This window comes from Thamnophis elegans, chromosome 1 (genome assembly GCF_009769535.1).
Source record: "Thamnophis elegans isolate rThaEle1 chromosome 1, rThaEle1.pri, whole genome shotgun sequence".
Taxonomy (NCBI): Eukaryota; Metazoa; Chordata; class Lepidosauria; order Squamata; family Colubridae; genus Thamnophis; species Thamnophis elegans.
In genome coordinates this window covers 120,521,065-120,544,049 of record NC_045541.1, presented here as the reverse complement: position 1 = coordinate 120,544,049, position 22,985 = coordinate 120,521,065, and the positions used below count along the sequence as shown (strand labels likewise).

At 35.6% G+C, this 22,985-nt stretch overlaps 1 protein-coding gene across 1 annotated transcript in view; it reads right to left on the bottom strand.

Annotated features, from left to right (window-relative positions):
* Nucleotides 1–22,985, bottom strand: part of FMN1 (formin 1) — a 130,910-nt gene that overhangs the window by 34,056 nt on the left and 73,869 nt on the right. Inside the window, exons 10-16 of the mRNA XM_032213656.1 lie at nucleotides 22,363–22,450; nucleotides 15,843–15,904; nucleotides 14,265–14,353; nucleotides 9,536–9,665; nucleotides 7,251–7,397; nucleotides 5,225–5,284; nucleotides 2,441–2,561 (exon numbers count right to left, since the gene is read on the bottom strand). Of these exons, the coding sequence (XP_032069547.1) occupies nucleotides 2,441–2,561; nucleotides 5,225–5,284; nucleotides 7,251–7,397; nucleotides 9,536–9,665; nucleotides 14,265–14,353; nucleotides 15,843–15,904; nucleotides 22,363–22,450 (697 nt within the window). The remainder of the gene's footprint in view (nucleotides 1–2,440; nucleotides 2,562–5,224; nucleotides 5,285–7,250; nucleotides 7,398–9,535; nucleotides 9,666–14,264; nucleotides 14,354–15,842; nucleotides 15,905–22,362; nucleotides 22,451–22,985) is intronic.

The following is a 22,985-nucleotide window of genomic DNA, read 5'->3' as shown; positions in this document are numbered from 1 at the left end:
TCCATTTTATGAGTTTTCTTGTTACAGTTGTTAAGTGAATCACTGCAGTTAATAAGTTAGATATATGGTTGTTGTTAATCTGGCTTCCACATTGACTTTTCTTGTCATAATATTGAAAAAGGTGATCACATAACTTTCGGACACAGCATTGCTCATAAGTATGATTTACCGTATATACTCAATTATAAGCCGAGTTTTTCAGCCCACTTTTTGGGCTGAAAAAAGCCGCCTCGGCTTATACTCGAGTCAGTGAAAAATTTGCCCGAAATGGAGGAGAAAAAGGGGCGGGGCCATGCCGCTGGGTGACGCTCGTGAATGGCCCGGCGCCCCTGTGAGTTTCCCCTCCCTCTGTGTCAGTTTGCCGCGCAGCGCGCACCGCACCATCCCCCCTCCTCACGTTCTAATGTAATGCAGGGCTGTCTTACGATTCCCCTTCCTCCCTCTCCTGCCGCTCTGCAATGATGTCCCACCTCCTCCTTGTTATGGCAAGCAGCCACATAGCGATGTCCCACCTCCTCTGGTACAGTGATCCAATGATAGGAATCACTGTGCCATGTGTCATAGGAGGCGGGACATCGCTCCCGCGGCTGCACGTGTTTTAGCTTGGTTGCTGAATGAGCTAAGGTTTTTGAACTTTTAAAGTTATTGTTGATACCATATTGTTTTTATTGACCCTCTTTTCCACTTACAGAGCTAGTTTACTGTTTTTCTTTGAAATAAATATTCAAAAACATTATTGGTATCTATTTTTATTTTTGAAATTTACCGGTAGCTGCTGCATTTCCCACCCTAGGCTTATACTCGAGTCAATAACTTTTCCAGTTTTTTGTGGTAAAATTAGGTGCCTCGGCTTATATTCGGGTCGGCCTATACTCGAGTATATACGGTAATTGCCAAGCATCTGAATTTTGAACACATGATCATGGATGCTGCAATAGTCATAACTTGAAAAACAGTCATAAATCACTTTTTTCAGTGCCTTTGTACTTTTGAACGGTTACTAATGAACTGTTGCAAATCAAGGATTACCTGTAAGGTACTGTAAGTAAGTAAGGTAGAACTATAAAGCTATACATAAAGACACATGGAAAAACAAATGAGTAGTATCCTAAAGGAGAATAAAGTTTATTTTCAATAGATTGTGAAATAAACAGGTGAGATGGAAAAAAAAGACTGAAAAACTCCTCTATTTGTTTTAAATAACGTGCAAAGTTTAAAAAAACTGCAATGAGACCAGCATTTTATTGACTTCCTGTTAAAATAATCACTGCTTGTGCATGTGTAATGTACAGCAGGAGAATGATACTTTTTGAAAATGGTAGATCAAACGTGGATCTTATTTCAGCATGAACAAACATAGGGGAAGGGGAGGCCAAGAGGGCTTAACCGAACCAAGAGATGAGGGGAGATAGAGCATTCGTGGATGCCAAGGTTAAATAAACAACAACTGATACTTCCTTAGCACTGGTGACCTTTGAAATTTTCTTTAAAACAAATAAGAGCTTATTCATTCTTCTAGCTAGCTAGAAGAATAAATTATTTAACGACAAATTTTATTGACAACTGTGGATAGAAATCCTTGATATTTTCAAGAAAATTTCTGTTTTGACAGGACAGAAGTTACCAATAACTTATGTGCATTAATATGTTTTATATCCATACTATAATTTATGACGTCTCTCAATTTAATTTTACCAATCTTCTTTTTTTTAAAGAAATGCAAATGACTTTTATTAATCTATTTTTAGTCATAGCAGAAGGTCTAGATTTTAAATTCTTGTTTCTCTTGTTTGAAAATGGCCTGATACAATGTGTTTGATCTATAAGCAATGAGAATCCATAAATAGTAGAAGTTTCTTTTGAGAATATATCTTGACAGCAGTTCTACCCGCTGCAGCCAAGAGACTATTCAATTTAAAAGGAACTTAATCATTTTCAAATGGAATTTTTGCTTTGAGTTGCAAGCACAGCCTTTACTGATATGTAAATTATGTCAACTCTCTCCCAAATAGCTTATTTTATTCAACTTTTCCATTAGTATTCAAGTTCCATCAAAACTTGCTGAATATCACTACAAAATTAGAGCCAATATTACATACTGGATTCCATCTACAAGGTTAAATTTAATCCAATAGAAAACTTTGAAGAAATTTGCTTAAAATTCATATTGTTCAAGCAAATATTCTTTAAAGTTCTTAAATGCAATGTTCTTTTAACACTGAAGAAGTTCTTCATTAAAGTTATCATTATAAAATATTTATTGTTGGCTTTGTTTTAACTGTTATAAATTAATCACATGAATTTGCTGTAGCACAGCTCAAACAGCAGTAACCTAAAACTGCAATCTAAATTGGGAAAATTTGCCAAAAAGATTTTGAAAGACTGGATTGCTCAGAAGTCCAAAAGCATATTTTCAAAAGAAAGGTAGATTTCTATTTACCTTCTAGATCTTTCTTTAGTTTTCTTAAATCTTTTATCAGGTCTTCGAATTTTACTTGTGATGCCTGGAAGAAATCTTGCGGCTCTGGCAATGGAAATACACTATTTTCTGTTCCTGCTTCCTAAACAAGAAAGTTAAAAACAATAATTGTAACAATGCCATAAGTCCTACTGAAACAGATACGCTTCTTTAATTATAAATAAAGTTAAAAAAAATACCCCTTTCCCCTGAAGACACATTGATTTCCCCCAAAGAAATGCTTGTGATCTGCAAATTACATTTGTAGTACATAATAATTGTAATATTTAGCATCTTCTTGGCTAAAGACTGCTCACCTTTTATTTATTATAGTGTATTCATTTATAATTGCACAGCTTTTATCCTAATTCATACCTTCTTCTGCCTTGCGCATGGCTTCTAAGTTGTGGAATTTCTTGCCAAAAATTCTAAATTTCTTTTTGGTTATCCTTTTACTAGTAGGTATCTGATGGATAAACGCTTGTGTTTCCTGAGATAAAGTTTATTTGACCGAATGCAGACTGTTTTATCAATGTGATCTTTGTGGGTGTTTGAACCACGCTTTAACAGCTCTTAATTATTTGATTTGTACTGTGATATAGCAAGCTATCATAGTTAGAAATGCAAAATATAAATCCAATGAAAAAATTGATAAATAAACTACCACCTTTGTTCAGAGAGAAAAAGTCAGAAACACCCAGCTTTGTGTGGCTGATGATACCCACATTTATGTCTGGCAATGTTAATTATTTCCACAGTTCCCTAAATGGGGAGATTGTCAAAAGTTTCTTGTTAATGAATAGCAACTTTTCCAGTCATCGCGGAAAAGTTTTCTCTGTTTATCCATTCATCTTAGCCTTGGCACCTCATTGAAAAGCATTGCCTAGCATGCAAGGAAAACAAAGATACAAAGTTATCTTTGCATAAGCAAATCCTAATATTTAGCTGTAATTTAATGGCTGGTAACTGTGTTTTGCCCTTTGTAGGACATTCTTTAATCCAGAGAATTATTATGCAAGAATAAATAAAAGGAGTGATTTAGAAATACTTCCTTTTCTTCTTTATTTTTATGTGCTATTACTCATACTATCACAACTCTTTGAGGAACATTTGAGGGCTGCTCCAGGATGAATTAAACCTCAAGCTTTTATTTTCTACTTATAGAAATCTTCACTCCAGAGTTGCGCAGTTGCTTAGAGGTGGAGCTCCCTCCTCACAATCAGGAGGCTGTGAGTTCGATCCTAGGTAGAGGCAGATATTTCTCTCTCTGGGCACAATGAGAATATATCTGCTGAACAAAACTCCGCAATGGCAACAGGAAGGGCATCCGGCCAGTAAACATCCTGGTAGCTCCATTCAGTTGTCCATCCCGCAAGGGATTATGAGATCGTTAAAAGAAAGAAGATAGTCCATCATAAAATTTGGGTCCACAGAAATTCACAGTTCCAATGTCTTAGCACTGGGAAGTTAAAATATAGTTCTCTGTAGTGTATATAAATTAATATCCTATTGATAACTATTAAATCTGATCTTTCTATATCTAGTGAAGTATTCAAATAAAGGCTTTAAATGTTTCTTGAATCTAAGAAATGAAAAAAGCCATGTGACTAGATATATAAATTGCTCTCTTTAAAATATAGATAATATTAAAATTACGAAAGACTTCAAGTGTGGTTAAATTAAACTTCCAGGCAAAAGTAAAATTTTGAAAAATATTTTAATGTTGTCAAGTCTCATGCATTTTAATATATATTATTTGTAGCATTTAAAATATATGAATTCATTAGCCAATGTAAAATTATTTAACTATTTATTCATACTACTGCACATTATTAATCTGAATATTCTAATACATATTCAAATATACTCATTTTCTGTATGTTTAGCATGACACTTTTAAAGTTGAAACAACTACATTTATCTGGCTAATGTTCCACTTTGAGGGATAGCCTCTGCCCAGTTTCATCTGCCTCTCCTACAAGATCAAACAGAGCAGGAATATTAACGGTTCCATCACCTAGGGCAGTGTTTCTCAACCTTGGCAACTTGAAGATGTCGGGACTTCAACTCCCAGAATTCCCCAGCCTGCAAATGCTGGCTGGGGAATTCTGGGAGTTGAAGTCCCGACATCTTCAAGTTGCCAAGGTTGAGAAACACTGACCTAGGGAGTTATATTTGGCAGGCCCTAAGAGATGAGCTTTTTTTCTGCGTGGGTACCAGCACTGTGAAATCTTCTCCCCCCTGAGGTGAGTTTGACCCTGTCTCTATTGAACTTGAGGTCCCTCAAGACCTGATTATGCCAGCAGGCCTGTGGATCTCAGGAGAAGGGGGATAGAGTAATAATTGTAAATGTAATTTTAATTGTTTTTATATTTCTCTTTTTGCTGTTCATAAGTGACCCAGAGTCATCCAGGGATGGCATATAAATGTAATTTATAAGTACAAAATAAGTAAATAAACTAGTGAGGTGGCTCTGCTATTTTTAACAATTTACATTTATTATTCTTTTCAAAGATCCCACACCCACAAGGGATTAAGTAGGAAGACAAGTAAAGCCGTTCATGTAGTTTATGTTTCAACTTTAATCCAAGATCAAAAAACCCCAAAAGTCAAAATAATAGACAATAGGTTTAATTTTTCTCAGTTTTGTGCTAGCTTACCACCCTTACCCTTCCTATTTCTTTTCTCATATTGGAATGGGATGAGCATAACTCTACAGAACCTTCTTAAATAATATACACAGTGCAATAATTGATAAAAATGTACCTTATCAAAATGGCGCAGGTAGTAAATTACAACATAATCTGCAAGGCTGATTCCTGTATCCTAAAAGAGGAAGAATTGAAAAATAAGATTTGAAAATATCAGAAATTGTGGGATATGAACATAAAAAATACAGTTTGAAAAGAATATTTTATTGTAATTTATACTTCCTAAACTCTTAATAAAGGTGAAGTGACCACAAACTCTGTGAAAACTAATTTGCAATAGTAAATAGTATAAATAATTAGTCGTAAATTGCGACTATTTTTTTTATTATTGTTGTATTTTCTCTCCTTTCAACAACTTAAGGAGAAGAAACCTATCCAATAAACTTTTATCTCTTAATGGGGTAATACAGAATCAGATAGGTTTATAAAGTTTTTGTCATATTGTGGCTACTTCTGTCATACAAAACTGTTCCTTGTCATGATCAGTAATGACTTGGACAGGGACTCAGTTGAAATGGGACCATCTGAATCTGTACCTGATATCCATTCTAAAATTTGTCAGCAGCCCAGAAAATGGGATTCTCAGGCTCACCTCTCCCTGCTTGTTTTATATGTACACACAACTGAGTAATTGGGCTTGGCAAAAATATTATATAAGTATCAATGGAAATTATTTTTCCAATTAAATTTAAAACATGGTAGAGATCACAGAATACATGATGGATATTATAATTCTTCTCAGATCCCTCCCAGGAATATTAGCTTTGGGGAGAAAAGCTACCAGAGAAAAGAAACCAAGACATTAAGAGGTTGGAAGAATCAGCTGGGCATGTTTAGCCCAAGGAAGAGAAATCTGCAGAGACATGTTAGCTGTCTTTAAATATCTGAAAAGTTGGCATGTCAAAGGCGAGGCAGATGGGTTCAAAGTTGTTCCAGAAAATAGGACAGGAAATTGTTTGGATTTCAATTGGGCATAGAGGGAAAAAATGTAACAGTAAGGTAATGCAGGTGCTGCAATAGAATCTGGATGGCCATGGCATGGGAATGGATTAGATCAGTGGTCTTCAAGCTTTGCTGGCTGAGGAACTCTAGGAGTTGAAGTCCACAAGTCTTAAAGTTGCCAAGGTTGGAGACCACTGGATTAGATGATCTCCAAAGTTTACATGCATGATCTATCATTCTGTTGTAATGCAATTGCCACAAAGGAAAAGTCATTTTCAAAAAATTACAGACATTTCTCCTTCCAATTGCACTGCACCATCAAGTCCAGAGAGCCAGTTTGGTCTAGTGGTTTAAAGCACTAGGCTAGAAACCAGGAGAATGAGTTCCACTTTAGGCATGAAAGCCAGAGGAGTGACTTTGGGTCTGTCCCTCTTTCTCAACCCAACTAACCTCACAGGATTGTTTTTGTGGAGAAAACAGGAGGAAAGAGTATTAAGCATGTTTGCTGCCTTGAGTTATTTATAACATTAAGGTGAGATATAAAAAGAAATCTAAAGGTCACCTTATGAACAACGAATTGTGTATAAAGCCTCCTATGGACCATTGCCAGCTTTTAACAGCCTAATTATCATAGAGGGGTGGGGCTTGTATAAAGGCTGGGGCCAGAATGAGGGACATCTACAGATTCTTCATTTCTGCTCCCAAGAATTCAGTCACAACTAGCCCTCATTAGCAATGCTGTAGTCTTCCCTAGGACCTGTCCAGGGTTCTGAAGGGTATGTCCTTCAGCAGGCTTACTTTCTGACCTCACTCTGAATGGCTTCTTGTTTATTAATCCCTTTCCCATGGCCCTTTGCTTCAAATTGCTACTTGATGTGTCTTTCTATATAATGTAGAATGAAACACTATTAAAAAAATTAGGACATTCATAGTGAAGCGGTGTTAGTAGTAGGCACTATGCTTTTCACACCAGCGCTTAATTTAACATAGAAATCCCACTCCACCATCATCTCTCCCCCTCTCTCCAAACAAGTATTTCAGATTTATGACAGTTTTGTACAGGTAATATTCAACATACAAGCTAATTGAAAGTTTGAATTAGATTAAGAATCTTCATTTAAACTGCATACTGTACTTACTCTGCTCTTAACATCTTTTAGTTTGGGAAGTATTTCCAAGCCAAATCCATCTGCTTGACCACGTGTTCGATTTCCTCCATTCATATAATTTCCAAAAGCCAGAACTAAAGCTAAAATATTTTTCACACTTTTCATTGTGATCAACGCCTGAAAAATGTAGCAGGAATTTATAACATCAGAAAAATAATAAATGAAGAAATATTTTAATGTTGGCTTTTTTATATAAACTTACACAGTGAAATATACTAACAGAGAAATGCTATAATTCTATAATTAATAAAATCAATTCTGGGCCATGAAATTGTTTTAAGAGTCCACATTGCTCATGTTAGTAGAATATTGAATTAGGAATTCAACAATTATCAGCTAGAAAGTTAATTGGATGACTTTGGGCCTATTATTATTATTATTATCATCATCATCATCATCATCATCATCATCATCATCATCATCATCATCACAACAACAGAATTGTATCACAGCGGCCAGTTGTTTCGCCGGATTTGGCACTGATTACTAGTCGGGCCCCACCCAGGGGCCTAGGACGTCGTAATGTATTTTCGTAATATGTGTGCATATCCAAGCAATGCAGCTTTTTGCATTTGCCTGATGGTGATTTTGTCAATTTTTAACTGTTTTCAATGTAATTCCATTACTACATCATCATCATCATCATCATCATTATCATCATCATCATCATTCAGCCATGGTGGTGCAGTGGTTAGACTGCACTAATGCAGGCTAGCTCTGCTGACTACCAGGAGTTCAATCATGAGTGGCTCAAGGTTGACTCAGCCTTTCATCCTTCTGAAGTTGGTAAAATGAGGACCCAGATTTCTGGGGGCAATATGCTGACTCTATAACTACTCAGAGAGGGCAGCAAAGTATTATGAAGCTGCATATAAAATAAGTGTTATTGCTATTATTAAACCTTTAATTATTTCAATAATTGAAGAGATAAAAATGGAAGGCCATATATGTCACACATACTTTTTAAAGTAGATGGGTTTTAGATGCAGCATATAGAAATAATTTATCATGTTCTATTTTTGTTGTTTTAATATTATTAGTTGCTAAAGGAAACACCGGCTAACTGTTTTGCATAATAAATGAATATAGTAATCCCAGACTTCAATAAAAGTTGAAAGGTGCTTGTGTTATGCGGATCTCACTCAATTATCCACATTTTGTACCAAAAGTTATTTTGTACTAAGAGTTAAGTTTTGACGTGGTGCTTTCTTTGCTCTCCTGACATCCCAAGATCTATTTCTCCACCTTAATCCACTTGAAGGATTGGGATTCGAGGGGAGGGTTAACTTCCAAAGGAAGTGTAAACACAAGAAGAGGGCAAGAATCTCCCTATCTCCTTTCTAGTACTCATGAATTTGATATCTTCTAGATTCAGAAATTCTCTTCCCTCTGCTGGTAGATATGTAGAATTACACCAAGTTTGTTGAGTGGTGAGCCAGGCAAAACCTTCTCAACCCTATTTATGAATATAGATTAAATTAGATAAATAAATTTACTTTTAGACCATTAGGTAAGTAACTTAGGCCTCAGTCCAGAAGTTATACAGTAGAAAAGTAAATGAAGTTCAAACTTGCAACTCTGAAGCGACATAATAGTCAGTGTCACTGATCCAACCAAGTATAAACAGAAAAATATTGCATCCCTACATTACCAAATTTAAAATAAATCTGCAAAAAACAACACACTCAGAAAAAGGAGGGGAAAAAGAAAGAAAGTTGTTTTCTGTTCCAAAAGTTTATCTAAGAACCAAATGCCTATTGTTGATTCATGAAAGCTATTCTGACCTCAAGTGTCCCTGGGATCTCTTTGGATCCTGTCAGTGTTGAAATGGATGGGGAACTTTGTATTGTGCACTTGAAAATAAACATTTGCAAGATCCATTGGCATTTTAAAGATTAGCCAATTTATTACGACCTAAGTATTCATAGATGTAAGTGAAAGCTTACAGTATGCTATAATAAATGAGTTGGATTTTGCCTATTGTAATTGCAACAATATTGAATATATTTTTTCATTTATTATTTTACATAAACATTTAATTTTTAAAGCTATTTAATTTTTTAGTAGAAAGTCATTTTGACTTAAAATTATTGATATTCATAAAGACTATAAAAACAGTCAATGACATTTGTTAGGAAGCACAAGAATATATATTACTTTAACTAAACTTGATATAATTTTCTATCATTTTTACTCGGAAATAGTCATGTTCAATGAAGCAAAATAAACCTTAAAATGTTACAAATTCCAAGTACCTTACAAACATGATGAATAATGTCAACTTTATGATGAACTGCAATTATCCCTTCACTGAAGACAGATTGAAAGATTATACATTGGGCACGTTCAGCAAAATTGGAGATCTGGGATAACTCATATAAAAATCTGTGAAAATAGGAGCAAACATGTACATTTCAATCAAGTGATTGAATTTTACATTTTATAATCCAATGTATCATAGAAATATTAACAAAATGAGCTCCTGTTATAATTTAAATTAAATTTAAACAAACAATAAGGGTAAAATAAACAATCTTTTTATCTTTATTGAAAAAGATAAATTCAATATTCCAGCACAGTGTATCACAAATACAATCTGAAAGAAATATAAAGGTTAGAGATAGCGCCCTCTGCTGGAGAAAAACAAAACAAAAAACAAAAGTTCTAGTCCCATTGTGGTTATATGACATTTGATTAGGTTCCAATGAGTAAGTATCCTATGATAATTGTATAATTCTCAGGCTTATTCCTAAAAATAATTAGTCCATTTTTCGGAGTATAAGAGGCACCAAGGTTTTGAAGAGGCAAATTTAAAAAAAAAGTAGGTAAGTAGATAAAGGGATAGAGAGGAAGAGAAAGAAATACAGTAGGTAGGTAGGTAGGGAGAGAAAGAGAGAGTAGTTAGGTAGGTAGATAAAGGGATAGAGAGAGAGAGATAAATAGAGATAGATAGATAGAGAAATACAGTAGGTAGGTAGGGACAGAGAGGGTGTAGGTAGGCAGGTAGAGGGATAGAGAGAGATAGAGAGAAATACAGTAGATAAGTAGAGAAAGTGAGTGAAGGTAGGTTGGTAGGTAGAGGGATAGAGAGAGAGAAAGAGAGAGAGAAAGAGAGAGCAATACAGTAAGTAGGTAGGTAGATAGAGGGATAGAGAGAGAACAGTAGGTAGGTAGGTAGGTAGAGTAGAGTAGGTAGGTAGGTATATGTTTCCAGGTGTATTTATCCATGTGCTGGAGAAGGAAATCACTGACGATCTGCAGTAGATAAGTAGAGAAAGTGAGTGAAGGTAGGTTGGTAGGTAGAGGGATAGAGAGAGAGAAAGAGAGAGAGAAAGAGAGATCAATACAGTAAGTAGGTAGGTAGATAGAGGGATAGAGAGAGAATAGTAGGTAGGTAGGTAGAGTAGGTAGGTAGGTATATGTTTCCAGGTGTATTTATCCATGTGCTGGAGAAGGAAATCACTGACAATCTGCAGCACCTAAGACTTTGTTTCTGCTGGCACAGCACTTGATCAATGTAATTCTCATCAATCAGTTAAAGAGCTTTCCAAAAGGGGAAAAAAGTTTTTGCACTCTGCAAACCTCCCCAAAAGGGCCAGTTTTTCACAAAAACGGGCTCATTGTTTCCCCCCAAAAAGGCATGAATAGCTTTTGTCAAAAAAACTGTATGCATTGCCTTATGGAGGCTTATAGAGTGCTCCTGGGGGCTGGGGGGGGGGGGAAATTGAGCAAAAAAAGAGGCCCTTTTTGCTTATTTCTGCCCTCCCCAGCTCTCTGAAAGTTCTCCATAAGGCTATGCAGGGCCATTTTGGTGAAGGGGTGGGGCTTCGGGTGGCAAAAAGTGTTGTATTCAGTATAAGACGCACCCAGATTTTCGGCCTCTTTTTTGCGGGGAAAAAGGTGTGTCTTATACTCTGAAAAAATACGGTAATCTTCAAAATAAAAACTTTAATTCTATTCTATTTAATATAACATAAGCATTCTACTTTCAATAATACAGATCTACTCAAAAGTAAATCCTGCTTACTTCCATAGGGTAGCAAAGTAGATACAAGATTGTATCTTAAACTTCTATCAAACATTGATGTTTAGAGTATTGAGGCTAACCCAAGGTATTGGGTAGAGTATTGAGGCTAACCCATACCCTTTAGGTATGATGTTCACAACATTAATCAGATCCTGTGAAGGCTCCTTATCTGAAATTTAGTTTTTATTATTATTAACAAATCACTTCACTAATTTTACTTTGCTGGGAATTGGTTGCCGTTTGAGATTATTTTACTGCTTTTAAGAACAATTCTTATCTTGAGAATAACCAAACTTCAATATATAAATAATGAAGATTTCTATAGAGACAAAGCATATCAAAATTTTAATCAGTTATGCATTAATTAAACTGAACTAGAATTCTGGCTCTAATTTAGTGTAGTGTCTTCCTTTGTTGTGATGTTTGTATCTATATAAGGATTAAACATGCTGGAAATCTTTATATCCATTCTACCTTTCAGTGGATTCAATATAACAGATAAAATATAAGTATGTCTACTTTAATGAAAAGAAGGACTAGGGGTGACATGATATCAGTGTTCCTATATCTCAGGGGCTGCCACTATTCTCTAAAGCACCTGAGGGAAGAACAAGAAGCAATGGATGAAAACTAATCAAGGAGAGAAGTAACTTAGAACTGAGGAGACATTTGCTGACAGAACAGTTAATCAGTGGAACAACTTGCCTCAAGAAGTTGTAAATGCTCCAACACTGGATGTTTTTAAGAAGATGTTGGATATCCATTTGTTTGAAGTGGTGTAGGGTTTCCTGCCTAAGCAGGGAGTTGGACTAGAAGACCTTAAAGGTCCCTTCCAACTCTGTTATCTTATATTCTGTTGTTAAGTGTTAGGCTTCTCACTCAGTAGGAATAGTTTAGGAAGCCAAACTGGATGTTACATACATATTTGCGGATTTTCTTAAATAAAAAGCAAGTTTGGGAGGTTGCTATATAAAACCGGCAGTATCTACTTCATTTCTGAAAGTTGGGAAAAAGAAGTTGCAGTCTTCACCAGATGCACTGAGACGCTAACTCTTGAATTCTTTCCCAACATAGCTTTTGCAGTTTCAAAACATCTGAACAACAGCAGCAGGTTTTGATTAGCTCATTCTGTAGCTATGAATGTTCTCTTTGATTAGCACCCAGAAGAATCTTTCTCTCATGCTGTAGTACATATACTGATACTAGCTGGATACCTGTGCTTTGCGACAAAACTACGTGACTGGATAATGCAGGAGACATCCGGTTCATTCCGGTTCAATCTGTTGGCTCAGTGGTGGTCGGTGATTCAAATACATAAGGAAATATCGTTCCCACTGCCTTGAGTCCAGAAGCAGTTCCATAGGTGGAAGGCATAGACATTTTGGCGAGGTACTGATGTTTAGTACTGTAAGGAGCCCCAGACCGCTCCTGAGTGAAGGAGTGGAATGTCTCCCAGTTTGAACTAAGGTAACAGAATGTGAGGCAACAGAGTTCTTTTCAGGTGGGGAAGGGATTAGAACTCTTTAGCATCAGAGTGTGTTAATTACTGTATAAGAAATACTAATGATCTGATGGTCATTTTGAAAAATCCTTTCTTAACAAGCACCTAGAAGCCAAGAGGAACATACTGTATGTGCTAAATTTCAAGTTTGTAGGCTTTAAGGTTCTGGAGATTTTGTGATGAGTGGATTTGGCTTAGATAGATAGATAGATAGATAGATAGATAGATAGATAGATAGATAGATAGATAGGTAGGTAGGTAGGTAGGTAGGTAGGTAGGTAGGTAGGTAGGTAGGTAGGTAGGTAGATAGATAGATAGACAGACAGACAGACAGACAGACAGACAGACAGACAGACAGACAGACACCAATCCTTGAACCAGGATACATCTCTAATATAATACCATATACCAAAGCATTTTATTGCTTTTCTCACCCTTACTGGAAGCATGAAGTTATTTCCAATTTCACCGCCTTAAAAAAAAAGGATGAAATACTTCCACTTGACAGCAAGGGAAAGATAAGTTGCCATAAACTTCTCTCTTGATGCTACATGGCATCAGATATGTTATTTTAGTAACAGGAGCAGCAGCAGCAGCAGCAATTACCATATAACACTTTCGTGGCGTTTTCTACCATCTCCAAAAGGTTAAAACTGAGATGACTGGGGTGTAGGAAAAACTTCCTAATAGCACATAATTTCAATCTGGATTGAATTTCCAATTTTTTGTTTGTTTGTTTATGGGAAAAAGTGATAGCAATTAGGGGTATCCTTAACCAAATATAAAGCCTGATTCGAACATAATTTTAACAGGATTGTTAAAAATCTATATTTTAACTAACAGGGTTAGTTTTTTAAATCCATATTTCCTACATTCAAGAAATAACTCTGGGTAAATTGAACTCTCATGCACCTTACTTGGCATGAAAAATGTAACAGTTTGAAATTACAACAACAAATATTTTGATTAATTAAGAGATTCTCCTCCCAGATTTAACAATGGAAGAGGCTGCCTACTTTTCCAAAATCTCTGTATTTTGAGATTTTTAGCAAAAGCGCAGATAGACATCACCTAAGACTAGGCTATCTACATCAGGTGACAGCCTGAAGCTGATCTTGGGTTAACTATAAAAACTAAGGAGAGCCAGACTAGGAAAAGGCTAGAAAACCAGCAAAAATGTAGGATTATAGGCTAGACTGAGAAACATTAAATCCTCCAGAGCACAGCAATGGCCAAACCACTTCTATACTATTGTCAAGAAAACTATGTGAACATGTTTATGAAGTCACCATGAATCATACTCAACCAAAGGGAAATGAAAAACATTTCATTTGGGGCATTTGGGAATTCCTTCAGACATGTTGTTGTGTCATAATGCTGTACCAAGCATTCTGCTTTTCAAGACTATTTTGAATGACTGGGAAATACATGGGGCATCTTGCCCATCTGGTCTTACTGTTCAGGTTTGTCCAGAAGCTTAACTTCTTCTTCTGTTGAAGTGTCATAATGCTGCTTTATTTTTTCCAGTTCATCCTTCTGTGCTCTCTGTAGATTCAGTGACAAAAACAACAGTGAGATTATCTTACTTCTACTTTTGGAACTATGAAAGATTGAATTAGTTTCAACAAGTGTAGGTGGTTACAATCAAAACTGAGATCATCTTACATTTGTATGGTGCAAAGATTGGACTTATTTAAAAGTACAAAGAAAAATATATCCAACATAAACTTCTAAGCTGTTTTTGACTTACAAGAAAAAAAATGTCTTCTATGACCCTATTTCTCCTCCTAGATTGAGCCAGTTACAGTATTTGTAAAATCTTCTGTTCTGTTCTACACACTACTAACAACATACATAAACTTTGTATACACCGATGCCTGAATAACAAATAAGTTACTCTATGATATATATTTTAAATCATTGCCATAAATATGGAAACATAGATATAAACTTTAGTTTGGAAATGCTGATAAATTGATGAGCTTGTACAATGATAGGGTTTATATAATAATAATTCAAGTAATTAGATTTCTTAAGTTTCCTATTAAAAAGGAACTATTTTTCCTCTTTTATTCTTTTCAAATGTGATCAAAGATATCTATTAATCAAATCATCCAATTCCAATGTTTTATTATTTTAAAAAATGTTGTTTTGTAACAAAACAGAGAAACAACTTCAGCCATCATTTAAGAAATTGGGATTCTTAAACCATAATGCATAGGTGTATTGATATCTGTTGCTCTATTAAGGTATTGTGACTTAGTGCATGTACTTAATTCTAAAATGATGCAGATACTTTTAAGTAATTTAATACAAATTATTACAAAATACACAAAGTGACCAGTGGTGAAATTCATTTTTTTTTACTACCAGTTCTGTGGGCGTGGCTTGGTGGGCATGGCAGGGAAAGGATACTGCAAAATTCCCATTCCCTCCCCACTCTGGGGCCAGCCAGAGGGGGTATTTGCCAGTTCTCTGAACTACTCAAAATTTCCGCTACCGGTTCTCCAGAACCTGCTGAATTACACCCCTGAAAGTGGCCCAATCTGATTTATGAACACCTTTTCCAGTGCTGAAGGCTGTGAAGGTCTGGATTGGGGCTGAACAGGATTCAGCTTAACCCTGGGAAAATGAGTGACTATGGGTTTTAAGGGTGTGCCTGGCTCCAGTGATTTTCCATCAGAAGGTGCACTTCCCCGATTAGAGTCAGTGAATGATTTAGGGCTACTGCTTGATGAACAGGTAGCAACTATGGCTGGGGAGAAGGACTGTCATTGTGGTTTTGATTACCGTAGCGTGCTGTACATAGGAATGCCCCAGAAGAATAGTTGGAAGCTGCAGCAGGTTCAGAATGCAGTCTTATGGGCAGTTTTTGATGTTTTGTATTACAATCATATAATGCTGCTGTTTTGTATGCTGAACTGACATTTAATAGGCTTTTTGGTGAAAGATAATGGTCCAAAGCCTTGTGCCAAAGGGAGAGATTCATCTGGTTTTACTTCTAACCCTCAAATAAACTATCAGCATTACTTACATTTTCATATAGTGCTTCCAATGTTTCTAGGTCAACTACTGAATCATCCATATTTAGTACAGCTGTTGAAATAATAAAATAACACATTAATATGTTAACTGACTTTGTTGCTTATCTGTTGCCATGAACTGAAAACACTTGGATAATGTTTCTTTTTCGGTTGAATACTTCTTGTAAGCTGCCAATGTCCTAACTCTCCCCAAATAACCCACTGTAAAAAAAAAAGGCTACATTTCTCTATTTTTAAAAATACATATTTTACTGACCATCTGCGCTGGAGATTGGATCAGTAGGATACATACTAGGTGATTATATGATCTACAATGCAGCAGACAGTATAAAATGGCACAAAACCAGACAAAAATATTGTGATTCTCTAATCACTTATTATAGCAATAGCAATAGCAGTTAGACTTATATACCGCTTCATAGGGCTTTCAGCCCTCTCTAAGCAGTTTACAGAGTCAGCATATTGCCCCCAACAATCCGGGTCCTCATTTTACCCACCTCGGAAGGATGGAAGGCTGAATCAACCCTGAGCCAGTGAGATTTGAACAGCCGAACTGCAGAACTGCAGTCAGCTGAAGTAGCCTGCAGTGCTGCATTTAACCATTGCGCCACCTCGGCTCTGAGTCTTTTATGAGTCTTTATAGGCAAGAATTCACTCTGAACCAATGATATATTAATATGCTCTGTACAATTCTAAGCATTTTTACTCAGATATTTAATGTCACTAAATTTATTCCATGATCAATACATTTAGTTTGATCATTATTAATTATGAGATAATAATTAGTAACATGCTTAATATTAATGAAATAGAAGCAGAAGTGAGTTCAAGTCTCATTCAAGTTCAAGCCATGAAAGCCAACTGGGTAACTTTGGGTAAATCACTCTGTCTCAGCCCAACCTACCTCACAGGGTTGTTGTAGAAGGGGAAAGGTGTATTGATATGTTTGCTCCCTTGAATTATTTGTACAAGTATCAAAGATGGGATATACTGTAAATAAATAAACATATACATCGTTGCCTTATCTTATCTGCATATTGCACAGATAGGTTACTTAAATATCATTTGCATGTAAAATGTTCTTTATTAGAAACTCAGAGTTGTATGAGAAATACAACATGAGAAATAAGAATGAGAAATAATCCTGATGTTTTACCCTTTCTTGCTGACTGTTCTTTCCCCGACTTTGTGGGATATAGATCACCTTCTCAGTTTGAGACATCATTCACAATAGAAGTTACCTAATATCTCTATTATTTTGAAAAAAATGTATACCCCTCCCCCAAATAATCAATCTGAAGGACAATTTTTCTATTAATAGAGGCTTTGCATATAATAGAGCTTTCATTGTTCTGAAAAGGTGAAAAAGTAGAATTTAATGTAAAATGTGCACCTCTATTAATCGAAATATTTGCTATTGTAATTTTTAAACCATTACCTTTTTATGCCAAGTGAGGTGAATGAGAGTTCAAGTTACCCAGAGTTATTTCTTGAATATAGAAAGTATAGATTTAAAAACTAATCCTGTTAGTTAAAATATAGATTTTAACAATCCTGTTAAAATTAAGTTGGAATCAGGCTATATAAATTGTTTATATAAATAATTATACATTGGAATGGTATGATTGTCTTATCCCTTTCCTACTTGCCCAGTCCATGGGAGTCCCCAATTGCACCATCTGAGGTGCAAGGCACTTTTTCAAATGTGGTATTTGTTGAAAAATCAGGTGACTTTCCCTGCTATTTCTAAATTCCTGGGTCACCTATCAATAAAATAATCTCTAGATAGATAGATGAATGTGTTTCAGCAGATGTAAATTGCATTGGAATGGATGTTTACTGTAGGAGATGACTAGGCTGAGTCCAAGGGCGGGGTCAAATACCCCTTCAATTTGGAGTCCCTTTGCACCCACTAAGTCCATCCTCTGTGAATTCTGTTGACTCTTATCTAGCCAATTTAATCTAACCAATTTTGTTGTATTTAAGTACAATGACAATAAAGATTATACTTAGTGCCAATTTGCCTTGACTATTAGTCAGTTAGATTCTTTTGTATATGTAGCATGTAATAAACTTGAAGTGCTTTGAACTCAATTCCTGTTCCTGGTTGCTTACGAGTGAATTTACATTCAATATATGAGCGTTATGAAATTACATGCACTTATATAAGGTAATCCATATTCAGTCATACTTTTTTTCTGTATAACAAATTGATTAATTTATGGACCCATTACTGCAGAATGATCCCATGGTATGTACTATTGTAATGACCAGAACATCAGTTACCTCAGGAACAACCTGATCATTATTCCTTCAGGCAGAGCCAGTAAAAAGCATTTCTGCTGAAGGCTAATTTAATTGCATTTGGATTGGGGGATTTCTTTTAAACTGATGTACCTTTCAAAAATAAAGTGAGGCTAAGCTATCTTAGCAAACATAAAATGACTATATTGACAGAAAGGTCTCCTAGTAAAATAATCTTACATTTTAATTAACTGCAGAGCAGTATTGACCAAAACTTTTTTTTTTTGGCAGTTGGCCTGACACATTTAGAAGTTAGGCCCTGAAATGACTACTGAAATCTTATTTTGTATTTACAGTAATCTTGGTGACCTTTTCTTCTGACAGCTTGATTTGAATATGCTATATAGACTTCATAAAGGGAGAAAAAAATCCACAAGATGTGAGAAGCCAGTAATTTTAATGGATATGGATTAACCATAGTCTGGTTTCTGAACTCCTTGCCTGTAGGGCAATTGGAATAAACATTTTTATATGGCTCTATGGTGTTTGTTCACCATTCATAATGAGTTATATAGGTAAAGGTAAAGGTGTCCCCGCATATGCGAGCTAATTGTTTCCAGCTCCGGGGAGTGGTATTCATCTCTGTTTCTAAGCCAAAGAGCCAGCGCTGCCTGAAACGTCTCCGTGGTCTTGTGGTCAGCATGGCTAAATGCCGAAGGCGCACAGAGAGCTATTACCTTCCTACCAAAGAGACACCTTTTTCCTTCAAAAAAGAGGCTGAAAATCTGGGTGCATCTTATACACTGAATACAGCACTTTTTGCCTCCAGAAACCCTGCCCCCTTCACCAAAATGGCCGTGCATAGCTTTTAGAAGGCTTTCAGAGAGCTCCTGGGGGCTGGGGAGGGCAGAAATGAGCAAAAATGGACCCTTATTTGCTCAATTTTGCCCGCCCCCAGGAGCAGTCTATAAGCCTTCTAAAAGCTATCCATGCCCTTTTTTGGACCAAAAAACGGGCCCGTTTTTGTGAAAAGCAGCCTGGTTTTTGCTCAGTTTTGGCCCCCTACCCCTCCAGGAGCACTCTACAAGCCTCCTAAGAGCTATTCATGCCCTTTTTAAAAAACAAAACAGGGACTTTTGACGAAAAACGGGCTGTTTTGGGGAGGTTTGCAGAGGGCAAAAACTTTTTTTTTTAAATTTGCCTCTTCAAAACCTTGGTGTGTCTCATACTGTGGTGCATCTTATACTCCGAAAAATATGGTACATAAGGATAATTAGTGTAGTATTGCCCCCACTAACACATAATGACTGTCAGCATCTATAAAAAGCAGATCAATATCACAAATTCAAAAACAGACATAAAAATACTTGGCAGCTGTATTTCACAAGAAGGCAATATGAACGGCATATACTTCTCAAGTGATTTGTCCGAGTATACTAATAGAAGGACATTTTAATTGCAAACTTTCACTATTTTCCTCTAAACCCAAAACAAAAAACATGGATAAGAAACGAATAGACAAGAATTAAAGTTTACTATACACTCATTCAAAAGGAAATAACATTTTAAGGTTCTGTAATTTTAAGAGCTATAAATATCATTTAAAATATGTGGTTATCTACAACTAGCTCCCCAAACTGGAGTCCACATGTCTTAGTCTATAATTTACATCAGAGCTAGAGTCAAGTCAGAAAAATCTTTGCCAAAATATTTGGTTATCCGCAGCTTCCAAGACTTGATACGGTCAATAAACTAATTGGTAATTCTAACAAAACTATTATTAATCAAACTCAGAAAAACAGAAACCAGCACCAGAGATACTTCTCCCCACATGGCAATCAAAGAAGAAACAGTGACACTAATCAACACATCCTGTCCAAACTTGTGTAAGGCTCATAGGACCAGTTCTATTATTAAATATTAAATTCTGAATTAGCAAAATATGCAAAAGAAATTCAGTTAATGACTTCAGATGCATTTTAATAACATAGTACCACTAAACGTTACTTCTACTATTTTACTGTTTTATAAAAAAATGCTCTAACACAGCAATATATTTTAGACACAAATGTGGGCTTAATTGCTGGGAATAACTCAGTAGCTTTATAAAATCATAAGCAAAGATTGAGGCAATACGCTTATATTGTGGGAAAGAGCAGGCAGGTGAGTGGGAAACCTTCATAATTTAATCTCAGCTGATCCACAACAAGAATAATAATAAAAGGTTCTGGCAAATCTTTTGGAATGAACAGTTCTTAAAAATGTCCAAATACTGTTAAATAGCATTTTAAAATTTCATATTAAGTATCAGTTTGAAACAAGAAGAATTATAAGGTGATTTCTTGTCAACAGGGAAATAATAGAGAATCATTTTGAGAAGACAATAAACTGAGAATGAAGCACCTACTGTATTACACATCTCATTTTACCAGACATAAACTCTATTTTAAACTGACCTAGAACTATTTTCATGTTTTTTATGATTCAGAAGTCAAATCAAACTATAAAATTAATATGTACTCTCTTTATCTAATATTATTCCCTTTAAACAAGACAGGCAGCACTGATCTACCTTTCTATTAACAACAAATGCTACTCTCTCTCTTAAGAAACATCTGTGGCTGATTTTTTCCCCACAAATGTGGCAGTCTTCAATTTGTTGGCTGGTAATCAAATGCAAACATAAACATCTGTCTCCCAGATATATGGAACAACATATTGCTTAACTATATAGAAATTGTGAAATATATCAGTTCCTGGCTTATAGATGACTGGAAGTAGAAAAGTGTCAGGAAAAAAAAGAAAACTACCCTTAAGAATTCCCCTTTTAAAAATTTATTTTAGATGTGTTAGGTTTCCACAGCAAACTTTAGTTTTCTTAAAGATTAATTTCGCATAATTCCACCTATAATATTCACATGTACTAGATATTTATCACTAAGCCAATTGTGATTTGAGAGCAGAATCTTCTATATATATAAACATGGCTGTGTATATACGTTCCAGTATAACTCTGGAATGCCTTGAACAATTTCAACCAAATTTGGTACACAGATGACCTACTCTCTGGAAACAAAATACTGTGGGGATAAGACACCTCTAACATCCCTCGGTGTGTGTGTTCTGTTAAGATACAGCCTGTTGTACCTTAAAATGGCTTCTACTGTACAGCACAGTGGAGTTGCCATGATAATGGCTTCACAGTACTCCACAAGGGTAAGGAGGAGTACTACCCCTTTGGTAAGGGGGAAAATCCAATATTAGAAATTATGTTTGATCTAGACATTTGTGAATGTCTAATACAGGATTGGGATAAACAAATATCTGGCAATGTCGGGTTAACAGCTAGTACTTTTTAAAACATAAACTATATGGAAAAGCCTGGAGACAACTTCAAGTAGAGCCAAGAATTTCTGAATTTCAGTTATATGTGAAAAACAGTTGCAGAAAATAATAATTATGAGTTAAGTTTTTTTCAAGGCAATTTGGCTAATCTCCAGATGACAGGATGCTCTCAAGATGTGATCTTGCTGTAGACCAGCGGGGATCTTCTGATGGTAGCAGAGGTGGGTTCCTACCAGTTCGCACCTATTCGGTAGAACCGGTTCGTCAAATCTACCAAACCGGTTAGAAGAGGTTCCATCAGTGGGCCCGGAAAGCAGGCCACACCTACAGAATAGGTTCCAAAATTTTTTGAAACCCACCACTGGTCCTTGGATATGATTATTCTACATTACCATGCTCATATTTATAAAAACTCAGTGCCTCTGTGTTTTATAAAAGGTAAGGATGACTACTGCGTTTGTGGTGCAATCAGAACACTGTGTGTGTTGAAGTTGTTTTAACGCAAACCAATGATGCCTTTTAAAAAACAAGTTTACATCATATTCTTATGCATGCCAGTGCTGTGTGTGAGGTAATTTAAGGTCGTTCTGACAAGTGTCGTCGGCATCTTCATATCCGGTCACATGGGCAGCAAGCCACTCCCATCCAATCACATGGGCGGCAAGCCACTCCCACAAAGGAGGCCACACCCACAGAGTAGGTTCGAACAATTTTTGAAACCCACCACTGGATGGTAGGGATAAGGTACATATTGAATAACTATTACCCATAACTGAAAAAAATGTAATAAATGTTCAACAGAGTATTATGCGTGATATAACATTTATATATGGATATACTGAGTCAAGGTATATTAAAGGGATATAAAATTTAAAAAATGTTCATGCATATCATTTCCATTGAAATAAAAACAATGCTTACCTTGTTCTATGTCCTTCATCTCCAGATGTAAACTAGATATCAGAATTCCTACAGTTTGAGATCTCTTCCCATCCAATAATTTGATAATCTGGAAATAAAAATAGCCAACCAAGTCAGAAAAACATTAAATTTATAGGTTTATATATTAATCTAGTAACTAAATGCCAATTATCACAACCTTTTTAGATTCATCAATATTTATTTATTTATTCATTCATATATTTAATGGATAAAGCCCATAATTTTAAATTTGTTCTGACAAAATGCAATATTACCTCTGCACAATTTAGAAGTTATGCAATCCTAATCTAACATGAATGATTTTCAAGGTATTTTAATAATGCCACCTTTTATACTTATTGGTTAGAGAAATCAAAGGGGATATATATATATATATATATATATATATATATATGTGTGTGTGTGTGTGTGTGTGTGTGTGTGTGTGTGTATGTATGTATATGTATATGTATATGTATATATGTGTCTGTGTGTGTGTGTGTGTGTGTGTGTGGCCACACATGCCATATACTTAATTCTTTCATTGAAATTAGTATATTTTAGATTTAAGTTTGTCTGAAACTTAGTTTCATTATTAACATATACAGTAAAAATGCAGTAAA